This window comes from Chiloscyllium plagiosum, chromosome 17 (genome assembly GCF_004010195.1).
Source record: "Chiloscyllium plagiosum isolate BGI_BamShark_2017 chromosome 17, ASM401019v2, whole genome shotgun sequence".
Taxonomy (NCBI): Eukaryota; Metazoa; Chordata; class Chondrichthyes; order Orectolobiformes; family Hemiscylliidae; genus Chiloscyllium; species Chiloscyllium plagiosum.
The window spans coordinates 23608164-23621974 of record NC_057726.1 but is presented as its reverse complement, the minus strand read 5'-3'; the positions used below and the strand labels follow the sequence as shown (position 1 = coordinate 23621974).

The window sequence follows — 13811 nt, the reverse complement described above, 5'->3', positions numbered from 1 at the left end:
AGGTGATGAATTTTGGAAGATCTAATGTAGGGAGGAAGCATACAGTAAATGGCAGAACCCTTCGAAGCATTAACATACTGAAGATCTAGGCACATAGGTCCCTGATAATGGCAACACCAGTGGTTAAAGTGGTAAAGAAGGCATATGGCATGCTTGCATTCAACGGTCAGAGTACAGAGTATAAAAATTGGTAAGTCATGTTGCAGTTTTGTAGTACTTGAGTTAGGCTATATTTGGAATATTGCATTCATTTCTGGTCTACCAGAAGAGGTTTACCAGAATGCTATCTGTTCTGGAGGGGAGAGATATTGGACAAACTTAGTTTGGTTTCACTTGAACTTCAGAGTCTGTGAGGCAACCTGATTGAATTATGACAGGCATGGATAGTCGGAGTCTTTCTCCCAGCGTAGAAATATCAATTAATAGGGGACACAATTTTGAGTTAAAAGGGGAAAGTTTAAAGGAGATATGAGAGGAAAATGTTTTTACACAGAGGGTGATAAGTGCCTGGAATGCACTACCAGAGGAGGTAGTAGAAGCACTTATAATAGCAATGTCTAACAGGCATCTTGACAGATACATGAATAGGCAGGGAGTAGAGGGATGTGGACTATCCAGAGGCAAAAGACTTTTAATTTATAAAGGCATCATCTGTCAGCACAGGATTGGTGGGCTGAAGGGCCTGTTCTTGTGTTGTATTGTTCTTTGTTCTTTATTTCTAAAACAATACCACTTGAAATAAAATACTTCCCTTTTTAGTTTGGGATTGTTTTGAAGGTCAGATGAACCACAATTATGTCTGATATTTGTTTTCATTTTTTAGGTCTCACAATTAGTGGTGAATTAGCCAACTCCACAGAAAATAGCTTGGCAACTGAATTCAGACTCCAACAATAGTATCTGTCTGACCATGACTTCTGCTGTGTGCTCCAGTTACTATCTTGTTTGATCTGTTGGAGGAGAGTACTTTCTTTTAAACATTAGAACTTCTATGGTCCTTTGACAAAATTATCCTTCTTAAGCTTGAAAAAGCAGGTGAATTTCATTGTTCATAAATGTAAAATATTATCTTAGAAAAGAAAATCATCTATAAACTTTGAAAGTGCACTATTTATGAGCTCAAATATGGAAGTTTGTTTTGTTATCAGACTTTGATACCAAACCCAGACTGGGCGTAGTGCTAAAACCAGAAAATCCAGGAAGTATTCAGTGTCTTGGAGAGAGGGACAGAGTTAATTTTTCAGGTTGATAACCTTTTGTCATTTACTGGAGGTGGAAACCCTCATCACATTTGAAACGTAACTTGGGTATGCACTTCAAGTGTCAGAACCTCCCAAGCTATAGACCCAGAGCTGAAAAATAGAATTAAGCTGGATTTCCTTTTTGGCTAGCACAGAAATGGTGAGCCCAATTGTTTCCAATTGTGCCGTAAATTGCTATGATCGACGTTTGTGAATTGAGTATGTAAAGTTTTGGCTTCTCAAAATGAACAGTACAGTGTTGCATGTTGAATTTAAGGATAATGTGCTGATAGTTCAAAGTATTTCTGTCAATTTTTGTTTGTAAATAAGCCTATGAACTTTGTCAGTTTATTTTGAAGCTTATGATCACATTTAATGATGTAGTGATCTGTGCATATTTTGTTAATTTTCCATAATTATGATTTAACTTTTTCCTACAAGTCTTCGAACAATATTTGTAATTTACAACCTGACTATATTTATGATTCAAAATCCAAAATGCATGATGACAGTTGTGGCAGGGATGCTGTTGTCTTGCCAAGTTGAGCTGTACTCAAGCCCAAATGTCAATTGTTCATCTCTGTGATGGATTTATGTGTTAGGGCACATAAAAATGTTAATTTAAGGGAAGAGAAGCGCAACTGTCAGTGAAACTTAAAATCAATCACTTTGGAGTCTGAGTTTGAAACTGGCAAAGATCAAAGGCAGCAAAATTCCATTAATGCCTGAAGGATGACAGCTGAACCGAAACCAGCAGCAATCCATCAGATTTCTAGTGAATATAAACCCCAGTTCACCGTTGGCATTTGTGTTCCAACACATTCCAAACTGAGACTTGAAAGAATGGATATGCCATTCAGATGATGGATAAGAAGTTTTTCCAGCATGTAATAGTCTAGCGTAGTACAAAGGGTACAGTATTTATAATTCATGCTTGTATATTTGGAGTGTTTCTGCCGTGTTTGAGTTGTGCACTGTCATAGCTATCTTGAATCTGACCATGGGATATAAATTATAGAGCAGTGTGTGTTCTGAAGCAGAAGCCAGAAGTTTTCCACTGGTCCACTTTTTGCTGCAATTTTTCTTCACCATTTCTTTAACTTCCACTTACCCAGCTATACTTTTTTTACACTGCAGAATGTTTTGCTCTTTTAAATGAATCACAAGAATATCAATTTTCAGGGTAACAACAAATGTTTGGCAAAATCCAATTATGAAAACCAGCCATGGTGAAGATGTTAGTTTTAGTATTGTCACTTACAGACTGATTGAATGGGCTGCACCAAGACGTTATTTTCAAAACAATTTTTTTATTTGTTGAGGGTATAAGACTTGTGTCGTTTCTGGTTATGTCCTTATCAACAAAAGATTCTTTATAATTGTTCAGTATATTTTGAACAGTTGGAGTAGTACTTTTCAGTAATATTTTTAGTATGATAATGCAAACCCAATGACAAGTTTGGGCTCTTCTGTTTATAAGTTGATCTCTGAACGGCAGACAGAATGATTTGTAGAGAGTGTGGTGCTGGAAAAGCACAGCAGGTCAGGCAGCATCCCAGGAGCCCGAGAATCAACGCTTCAAGCAAAAGCTCTTCACCAGGTTGACTCTAATCACCAGCATCTACAGTCCTCACTTGCGCCCAGAATGATTTGTAGTTCAGCTTTCAAGCAGGAGGTTGAAAGTTCTCAAGCAGCTAAAATCTCACTAATACTTCAATTAAGTTGTGACTCAATTTGTTCCATTTCTGTCCAGTCCAGCTTTCATCTTGCACCTTGTACCTCCCGTCTTCCATAAACATGAGCTCATCCAAGCCTCTACTGATTGTGTCCTAACTCGTACTAAGTACTGTTGGTCATCGCCACTGTGCTGGTTGACCTACATTGGCTCAGAGTACCTGAGTGTTTCAAAGTTTAAAAGAATTCTTACCATCATATTCCATTCTCTCCATGGCTTCACTCCTTCCTGTATCTGTAACCTCCTCTAGCCCTACAACCGTCAAAGAGCACTGTGTTTCTTGAATGCTACCATTGTGCTTGTGCCCAACTTCATTAACCACACCATTGTTCATTGTACCTTCATCCATCTAAAACCTAATCTAGCTGTTTTGGGAGGAATGTATAATTCCTAATTCTTCCTCCAGGTGTGTTATTTTTCTGTTTCCTGTTCCTGGCTCAAGTTAAAAATCACACAACACCAAGTTATAGTCCAACAGGTTTATTTAGAGGCACTAGCTTTCAGAGTGCTGCTCCTTTATCACAACTACCTGATGAAGGAGTAGCGCTCCAAAAGCAAGTACTTCCAAATAAACCTGTTCGACCATAACCTGGTGTTGTGTGATTTTTAACTTTGTCCACCCCAGTCCAACACCGGCACCTCCACATCATCGCTCAAGTTAAGCATCTAATTTTATCCATATTTATATCAGACTCTCAAAGTTTTGAAATTAGTTCTCCCTCTGCCTTTAATCTCTGCTTCAAGAAAAGATAGTTTGCTTTGTATCACTTTCACTGTTTCTTCATTGTGCCAAGTTCCAAAATCATCATTAATCCTTATATTGAATTTCTACCCAAGAAAGAGAGCCTGAAATTGTAATCAGGGCACAAACTCAGACAAGTCGTACCCTTTAAAGTTCTGAACTGCATATTCATATCTGTTGGCCTCACACTCTCAACCACAACTTATTCAGAGTTTGTTCAAGAAAATACTTGTTTCAGAGTAAGCAAAAATGCAGAGCAACAATTATAATATTTGTTCAATTAATACAAATACGCCATAATAATTCAAAATAATGAACATCAATTAAAATGAGTCCAAGGCTAGATTTGTGCTTAAATTCTAACCAACTGAATGCTCGTGTCTTTTTAAACTCATCGTGTTCTAGTACAAAAGAGAGAGTCTAACCCAGCCCACCACTGTTGACTGTCAGTAATAGGAACCTCCCAACGCAATTGGTGTGAGGTGTTTGTCAGTTATTGCTTGTTTAACAGTTACAATATTTGGGGAAATAGATTCAAAATCTCATTGGCAGTTGTCTGTTAAGCTGGCATATTTGTGCATTGCTGATGAAGAGGTAATGCTCGAAACGTCAACTCTCCTGCTCTCTGGATGCTGTGCTTTTCCAGCACGACATTTTTTGACTCTTGTATTTGTGCATTGTATTTGTTTCTGAGGATATGTTATATTATCCTTTTGGACAGTCTGAATTTCTCAAGCTTGATGGAATCATCGAACTTCTGTTATAAGTGAAGAGTTATAACGTTGCTAATTAGAGAGTAAATATATATTTCTACTTTAGATTCTGACCTTAAAACTGAAATGTTGGATCAGTTTGTTCTTAAAAATATGCCATGAGCAGTGTTTGTCCTAGGAGTTTCTCATATAAATATTTTGTGGAAGACAGCAAGTATTCATTAAACAGAGTTAATAAGAAATTGAATTCTGTCCAAAGAAATAAGCAAATTATCTGTGCACAGCTGTCATAAAAGATCTTGCAAACACTTTGTCTGGTAGAGTAGGCTAGCTTTTGTAGCTTTACAATTATTGATTTTTATCTCAAATTATTGGGAACCAATACTTTATGTAGTAGTTGAACCCGTTTCAATTGAATTAAGGCTGCAATGCAGTGGAAATTTCCATATGTACAACATAGTTTAGTGCAAATTTAGAAACATCTGACTTATGAATGCTCATTACTTACAAATGGAACCTCATACAGGGGTTTAATTTTAAATGGGAACATTTCTTATACTTACAAGTGACTCGTTTATGTTGTCCTGCATTGTGTTCTGACTTGCAGAAAAACTGCAGAACAGAACCTATTCTCAACTCAGGGAGTGCCTATAACATTGTAACTTCATGACATAAGAAAATTGCATACCATGCTAGGAAGGGTGAGATTAGGTAAGATAAACAAACATTGGTTAAACAAGTTTATTTTGAGGGAATATTTACAAAGTGAAGATTGAAGTAGAAAGGTTCTGGGAAGAAATTCCACACAAACAGGAAATCTGTTCAATGGACCTGGGTGATGAAAGGTTGAGTCTATAATAGAGGATGAGGTACAAAAGGCCAAAATTGGATAAAGAGAACACTCAGGCAAGTGATAAAGCATGACAGATGATATAAGGGTACAATGTGGCAGAGCTGTGGAGGAATTTAGGCTCAGGACAAAGATTTTAAATTGAGTTTGTTAGAAGATAGGGATTTAATGAGGTCTGCAAAAATTAGAATGATCAGGGATTACTACAGTACATGATGGACTTTGAGATACTAATGCAGTGCTGAGATGTTACCAATGTAATGTAACTCCAAGAAATGGTCCACAAAATACCAAATAAAGTTATTTTTTCACTCTCATCTTCCTTCTCCTCCACTTCTACTCCTTGTCCACATCTTCTACTCCTCCTCCTCCTCCACCACACCCCACTCCCCCCAACCACCACCACCACACCAATGCTGCATCTGTTCACCATTCTTATAACATTATGATAAAGAAAGATGTCTTGTCCTTGTCCACATCTTCTACTCCTCCTCCTCCTCCTCCACCACACCCCACTCCCCCCAACCACCACCACCACATCAGTGCTGCATCTGGACATGCATATTAATAACTGTTCACCATTCTTATAACATTATGATAAAGAAAGATGTCTTGTAATTTTCAATATCTGATTAATTTCTATTCTTCCCCCAACTGAATAGATTATAGATACCTGAACTATCATTAATATTGGCACACCACTGCATAAATAAAATCAATTGTTTGGATTGCTCATCACTAAACCACATGATAGGTTTTCTCAATCGCTGTTTTCTCTCGTGGAGTTGTCTCCTTCCATGCCCTCTGAACTTGTGCATTTGCCAAAGAAATATGAAGTAAATGAGCAAAACAGAATTTCAATTTAATAAACCAGACAATACTTGGCAGTAAAATATGCACTTGGATCTTGAACTAATTATTTCATAAGCTCACGCAATGTTAAAGTTTCCAGTGTTTCCAAGCCACATTTGTCATGATATCAGTTAGAAGATCCTTAAATGACTACTTGCGTGTCTGTTGTTCATTCACTTATGAAACAGGAGAAACATTGATACTTCTGGACACGCTACTTATTCCAAGCTGGCCTTTTTATCCATTTGATTATGGTTGCCTTAGTGTGGATTTCATTTCTCTTTGAAGTTTTACTTCTTTTAAATTTCCCATTTTGTCCTCTTTTTCAGAGTTCGTTGAATAAATATTTTGCATACAAACAAAGCTTAAAGGTGTTGGGCAATTAACACGAGAGACATTCATAATTTTCCCTTTCTCTTCAATTATCCCATACTAAATGCATGAATCACTTTTTTTTCCTTCTTGATGACAGTTGGCTGATTCCAATTCCTCGCACATTGTTTTATCTTTGGTGCCAGCCCACTGCTTAGTAGGGTTCTGGAGCAATTATGGGTTAGTAATAGATGTAGCAACTGTGCCTAGTAGCAACTGGGCTGTTAACTCTTTAGCTGAGAATTTATTTGCAGGTAATTCAAAATCAATGTACACAGAAAATATGATGTAAGCAAGCAAAAAAATTCAAAGATCATTGCCTGGAGGTAATCCCTCAAATATAATTTGAGGTCAAGATAATATTTGGTTTGGAGGGGATTCTTTACAAGAGTGTATTTACCTTGTTCTTCTGCATAGTAGAAGTCACAGATTCAGGAAATGCTATTCAAGGACCCTTGGCAAGTTGATTTACTCAGATCAAGGGTGGCAAGTGCCTTTGCACTCATGAATAGACATTCAAGAGTGAAATGCAGATTACTGTTCTCTCAGCAGACTCCAAAGGGATGGTGGTGAGTGGGGAATGAGGAAGATTATAGACACTAGCCCACAACAGGTAAACTGGATTGATATATCAATGAAAAAGAGGAATGCTATATTGAATAAAGTTAAGGAGGTGCAGTAATAAGGCATATTTCAAAAGTCGCTGAAAATGTGTTGCTGGAAAAGCACAGCAGGTCAGGCAGCATCCAAGGAGCAGGAGATTCGGCGTTTCGGGCGTGAGCCCTTCTTTCCTGAAGAAGGAAGCATTTTGGTTATGCTAAGCATACTTCTACAAGAACAAGCTTAATAAAGTCATAACTTTTCCAGCAACACATTTTCAGCTCTGATCTCCAGCATCTGCAGTCCTCACTTTCTCCTAGAATATTTCAAAAGTCCCCAACTTCATTCGTTCCCCATGCTGCAAACTGAAAATGTTAGTTTCATTGTTTCAGATTATCAACTTTGAGGAGTGTATAGATCAAGTTTGAGTATTTTCTAATACAATGAATACATTCTAACTTTCACACAGAAATGGTATCTTAGCTTTAGCTCAGAAACTACATTACTGTCGTGTATTTCACGATATATGGACCAAAATAATGGTGAAAACTTGAACAATGAAATCAATTTGAGCAAATGAATGGCTATCAAATAAGTAATTAGGTTTGCAAAATGTTTCTGTTAATAATCATAACTGTTTATGACTTTATTAAGCTTGTTCTTGTAGAAGTATGCTTAGCATAACCAAAATGCTTCCAAAGTTATGAATTATCTAATCTGTGGTTTTTGATGATAATTAAATTGCAGAATTCCACTTCCTTATCTGCAAAATGACATAATAAAGATAATATCTATTCTGCAGCATGATAGAAAAGTCAGTGCTGGCCTCATTAGCTGTCACTAACTGTTGTCAGAAAACAATCTTCAGTTAATTATTGGGTTGTGTCAGCATCTAGAATACATTCAGTGATATTTGTACGTCATAGGTTACTACTTTCTCATAAAGTTTGTCATACAATTCACTGCTTTCTAATGGAATGCTCCTGTGTTCATTTATAACTAAGTTATTCATAAAATTTAAGTCATCACATAGACTAGGGCACAGTTTGCCCTGAGGAGCTGTCTGCCATATCCTATCTTCAGCAGGATGAAAAGTGATCTTATCCTAGCCTTCCCAGGTCCAACTATGTTATCGTCGTTAATTACAACTGAAGTACTACTTACCATGCTGTACCTTTCTCAAAACAAATAGAATGTTTAGTGCTTTTATTAACAAGGTTTCTTTGTCTTTGTAAATCATTTGCATGCACTATGGTTTCACATGGACTGTACACTATGTTTAAATCAATAAACCCACCAATTTGAATATATCTCAAGCAGCAATTATTAAGAGAGTCTGGTTTTGATTTAGCGTGTATTGAGATTTTTCAAAATAACTATGCTGATGAGCTTCAAGGCAGAATGTGTTCAGTATCAGTGCATACTGAACTTCATCACTTAAAATTGGAATTTCATATTCTGGGGACCAACGGATTGAGTATGGTCCACAGTCATAGTTTGGATAGCAATAGGCCATCCATTTTTGCACCGTAGCATGTGAAAAGCATTTTTATTCGTTATTTTATAGACTACAAAATAAATGAAATGTTCAGTAAATGTCCCTGAGGAGGTAAAAGGTACTTCGTGGTCACAGACTCAAGTTTGTCTTTTATCTCACCCTGATGCATGAATGTTGCATGAAAACTTGAAAGGATCTTGGTTTGAAGCAAATCTCACTGGGAAATTTTACTGTTTCATGTAGCTTTTAAATACATGGTCTTAAGAAATGCTAACTCCAACTTTTATTTCTTTAGATATTTAATTGGTGAAGAAGGCTACTGTCTGACATCTATGCAGAGCGCTCTCTCATATGTGGAATCTCTATCCAAAGGATGATACTACAGTTTACATCCATGTATTCACTATGGGGAATGTTCAAAAATTACTACTTGTTACACTTAGTAAATGTTTACTTTTGTATTAAATTCACTGGAGCCAAGGCACTGTTCTTCATGGTTGCGTAAAATAAATTGAAGCATTACAGTACTTAGGACAATCATTCTGCTGTTGCACAAAATAACTCACTATAAAATTAACCTCTGTGTATGAGATTGTTAGGCTATAATATTGTGGTTGTTTGAGAGTAATGATCTAAGACTGCATTGAGGAAGCTAAAAGATTTGATTTGGTCAATTAATACTAGAGAATGCTAATACACACTGGGCATTGGAGCTAAACAAGTGCATACTCAATCCTGCACTCAGTGTAAATATTGCATTTTCTACAGAGTTTTGATCGAAGATACAACCAGTTTTTTAAGAGGTTATTTCATTTTATATTAAGTTCTAAGTTGATAGAATTGTTTATTTTTGATTTTGTCAGTTATTTAAAAGTCAAAGAACACTTAACTGAAACCTTATCCCAGACTTATAGCATTCTACCTTTCAATGCTACTTTGTAGAATTTTGAATGCTTGTCTGAGAAAGTGGAAGGTTGTTAGTAAGAACACAAAGATTTCTAATGTTCCTATGAATAATTCCTGCTTTGTTTCTGATAGTTTTAAAATAATTTTCATTTTTTTAAGACCTTGTTTCATATATTATTAATGCATGTTATGTGCATGCCTGAGTAGGTGTACATGAGTGCATGTAAGGTTGATGCCAATATAGAAATAAACTATTCAGTAACTTTGGAAATAAAAATTCAGTGGATAGTATGGGGACAGGAGACAAATTGTCAAATGACATTCTGCTGCATGTGTCCGATGACATGACCAAAATTAGACCAACTAGGAATTAAAGAGCTTCCACCTGGAACCCTGAATATGATGTTTCCACTGAAATGAGGTACACTGAAGGAAGTACACTTAGCAAACTCTCCCTAGAAAGCAAGATCACAGCTACAAAGTTACTCAGTAACTCATGTTGTAAATCACCTTCAAACCCAGCTGTCTCTTAGATTATCAATCATTCATAAGTGACATCTTGCTAACAGGAACAGAGCGATTACATACAACAATACAGGAGCAAGTCATTAGACCTAGCTAGTCTTTGTTCGTGTTTGTATTCTATTGCAGGCGTCCTCTAATTCTTCTTTACTCCAGAAAAAAAACACTATTTGTTCAGTCTTTCCTGGTAGCCATAATTATTCAGTTCTGGTACCTGTAAAAATTTCCTGCACATTTTCCAGCCTGCTTTACATCTTTTTATAGTACATAGCTCAAATCAATGTAGCCTGAACAAGACGTTCGACACTACAAGTTTAACATAACTTCAGTACCTCTTAGATGCTTAGAAATAAATCCCAATGCCTTTTTAGTGTTTTTCATTGTTTTACCCTCTAAACAGATAAATCTGCAAGCATTCTGACATCTTCTTGTACTATATTGCATTCTCCCTCTTTGTTAGCCTTAGTTTGGAGTGGAAAACAGCTGATGATTTCTTCAAACTTGAGGCACTTCATAAGAAATTATCTTTTCCTACTGAAAGAAGCTTGTGCACTATTTAGTGGATACTGTGAAAGCATATTGAATAAGAAACTCTATCTTAATTTTAGTGAAAAATACGTTTTAAAACTTCAGTGGAAGGATGCTTTATTTATTGTCATTTATGTGAATTTGAAACTTGTAATTCAAGTTTCGCAACTCCATAGAGGGATTAATAAAATACTAATTTGTGATATGTTCTGATCTTCAGTCAATTGTGAACTAATTAATGAATATATCATGCACATTTCAAATATTATGAATGATATTTTACTTATTCACTATCAACATTACAAGTAAATAAAAAAATATAGTATTTGAATGCAAAAGGAATTTACTGTGAAAAATTCCAGAAATTTATGACCACTTTGAGGTATCTGTACATGGTATGGCAATAATTTGATAAATGACAACTGTCCTGCTGTAGCCTGGAGAATGAATTTAAAAGACATGTTTAAATGATGTCATCAGACATCAGAGACAAGGTAATTGAGGTAATTTGAAAAACATTAAAATCCATTGACATTTGGAACTGCGTTTTACTGTCTGTTTTCTGAATCCCACTAAATTGAATTATTGCTATAAAAAGAATTAGTTGCATAATTTATTGATCAGTATAGCTAAGACCAGTCATTTGTTATGCCCTGGTCAAGTGCTAATCCTAAATCAAGACTGGCACATCGGACTTTGGAGCCCTTTAGTCAGAGAGAGTTGTTCAGCAGCTTTCCCGTTCTTTCTCATTGTTTTTAATCTTCAAATTACTTTTCTTAAGGGGAATCAATATCATTACTAAAGAATCCTACTTCACCTTTACGTTAGGCACCTTCACCGATTGGTCACAGGTATCCCTGCTGCACAACATCTAATATTTACAGCTAATGTTCCAGTCTTCACCTGAGCTGTCTGTGGGTCCTGAGCCCAACCCTTCAGACTGTACTGTGAATACGCCCACTGTTCTGGGATTCATGTGCCTTACTGGACATCAACCTGGGATTTTAAAACTATTTTTTGGTCTCCATTACAGCAGAACTGTCTAGTTACAGCCATAAACCATTTGTCCTTTTCCTCAGAGGTAGAAATGGTGACACTGAATCAAAGAATCACTAAGGTATCTCTAAAGCTTAGAAATTAAACTGTTGAGCTTAGTTTCTTGAACAAGATATCAGAAAAATCTGTATTTAGCAGATGCCAAAGGTATTTCAGGTTTTTTTTATTAGGGAGCCTCTCAGAAGATCAGTCAACCATTGTCACTTTAGTCCCACTTCAGAAAATGGTGAGCTCAGGTTATGACTTTTGTATTCTGAAGTGTGCAAAAGCTTTGTTTCATAGCCTATTTTCTTGTCTTAGTTATTTGTCTTGAATTATTTCATACTATTATTGACAGCATTTATGTGTTATTTATGAATGTGCAAATGCTAGGTAGTAGTGAATAGACAAAATGAAGTTGATATTTTTGAATGTATGATACACTTTTTGTACTATGAAATGCAACATCTATAACAATAATCCTTGTGACCTAGGTTATCAAAAGGGGTAGGTAGTGAGAAAAGACTGAAGTGCCTTGTGGAGATCTAAAAAAAATTGGGCTAAGTCCTAATGTAGTTCATATAGGTGTTAGTTGCATCATGTCAATCATTCGAAGTAGTTATGGGTTTGCTGTATTAGACTTAAAATAAAACTTGAATTTTAGATCTTTGTGTGGTATTTATATTTGAAAGTTCAAAGGAATACATATATAGATGATTAAATTACTGTCAATTTTGAAGTGCAAGTCTGATAAATTTTTGACCTACGTCTGACTTAGCCATTAAAATAAAGCCAGAATAAATTCTAACTGTTACTTTCACAATTCAGCTTTTAAAACTTAAGTTTCTGTGACTTGCTAATAACATGGAATTTGCATAAAGGTCAGTTTTAAAGTTTCGACTTCATAAAAGGGAAGTTTTTTTTTATACCCAATAAATACAAGCTCTATTTTCAAATGAGTCTCTAACTAGACATGTTATTGTACAAAGTTTGAGAAGGTCAAGTGGTAGGATTAGTGAAACTGCATATATTTGTACAAAGTTGAGTTTTTCTTTCTTTTTAGCCTGTGGTTGTGAAAAAGTTCTTTCTTTTTACCCCTCTAGCCCATGGATCTTCGAGTGATGAAAAAATCTTGCTTTTGTTCCTAGTGGAGATGTACTATTTAAATTAGTGGAGTTCTGTGGTAACTGTTCAATGATTTTAGTATCTTCAGAACTTAGGTTTAATTATTTTTCAATTGTGTACTTTAAGTTTATCTACTAAAATATACGAAAGGACCAGAGAATTAAGTTGTTGATTCTTCTGTTAAAAGTCATTTTTTTTAATAAAAAGAGAATGTTTTCCTTGATTTACATATTTATTCAATTGTTGAAGTGCAATCTTATGAATGTATACCTAGACATGATGAATCTATAGATTATTGTGAGTTTTTTTGAAAAGTAAAAATAAATGTACATGATAAGAAAATACTGTCTTTGAACTATATTGAACACAGCAAAGTCACTTTAAACCAGGTTCTGTATTTTTACTCTGAGTTTTAGGCTTTGTTGTGTAATGACACATTTGTAAGTCACAATGTTTCTGAGAAATAAAACTTAATTGACCAATGATGGCACCTGTTATTTAGGCTAATTGAAGTATTTTGTCAAATTGGTACGTGTTACGATTTAGAAATAGCGCAGCACTCCAGTATATCCTTGAACCGCATGTTTTGTGAGATTCAATTGATATGGGACACCTTGAGAAGGGAGGATGGTTTGGTGAATGAGAGGTGGAATTGTGGTCGAGGAGGTAGGAGGAGGTGTCAGTGAGTTAGCATCTGGCTTCGGTGAGAATGTTTCTGCGCATTTGTGTTTTAACATTACCACTGGAAGCCTATCTAAGTGACACTTGATCGGCTGTAAATGGTCTGGTTCAGGCTCCTGTCCATTCCTGTGTTTTAATGTGTAATTGTTCTGTTGTATTAAGCTATAGTATGAATTTCTACCTTGTTATTTTATGATTTTGTGTTGCTTGCTCTCTGTTCCAGTATTTTACATGAAGAGAAATTGGAAATGTGATGCTGTATGACCTGTATCAGTAGTATTTGGGGAATCAAGTTAGTGAAACATATTAAGTCACATTGCTAGGATAGTGCAAAAACTGGTAGGAACCAGAAGGATACATCTGTTAAATAGGTTATGCAGACAAGAACTAAATATATCCAAATGGATTTCA

The 13811-nt window shown here is 35.8% G+C and overlaps 1 protein-coding gene across 1 annotated transcript in view; it reads left to right on the top strand.

Moving 5' to 3' along the window:
• vps9d1 (VPS9 domain containing 1) overlaps positions 1-13201 on the top strand; it is a 74415-nt gene extending 61214 nt beyond the window's left edge. Inside the window, exon 15 of the mRNA XM_043706681.1 lies at positions 8899-13201. Within this exon, the coding sequence (XP_043562616.1) occupies positions 8899-8980 (82 nt within the window). The 3' untranslated portion in view covers positions 8981-13201. The remainder of the gene's footprint in view (positions 1-8898) is intronic.
• Positions 13202-13811: the final 610 nt, after the last annotated feature.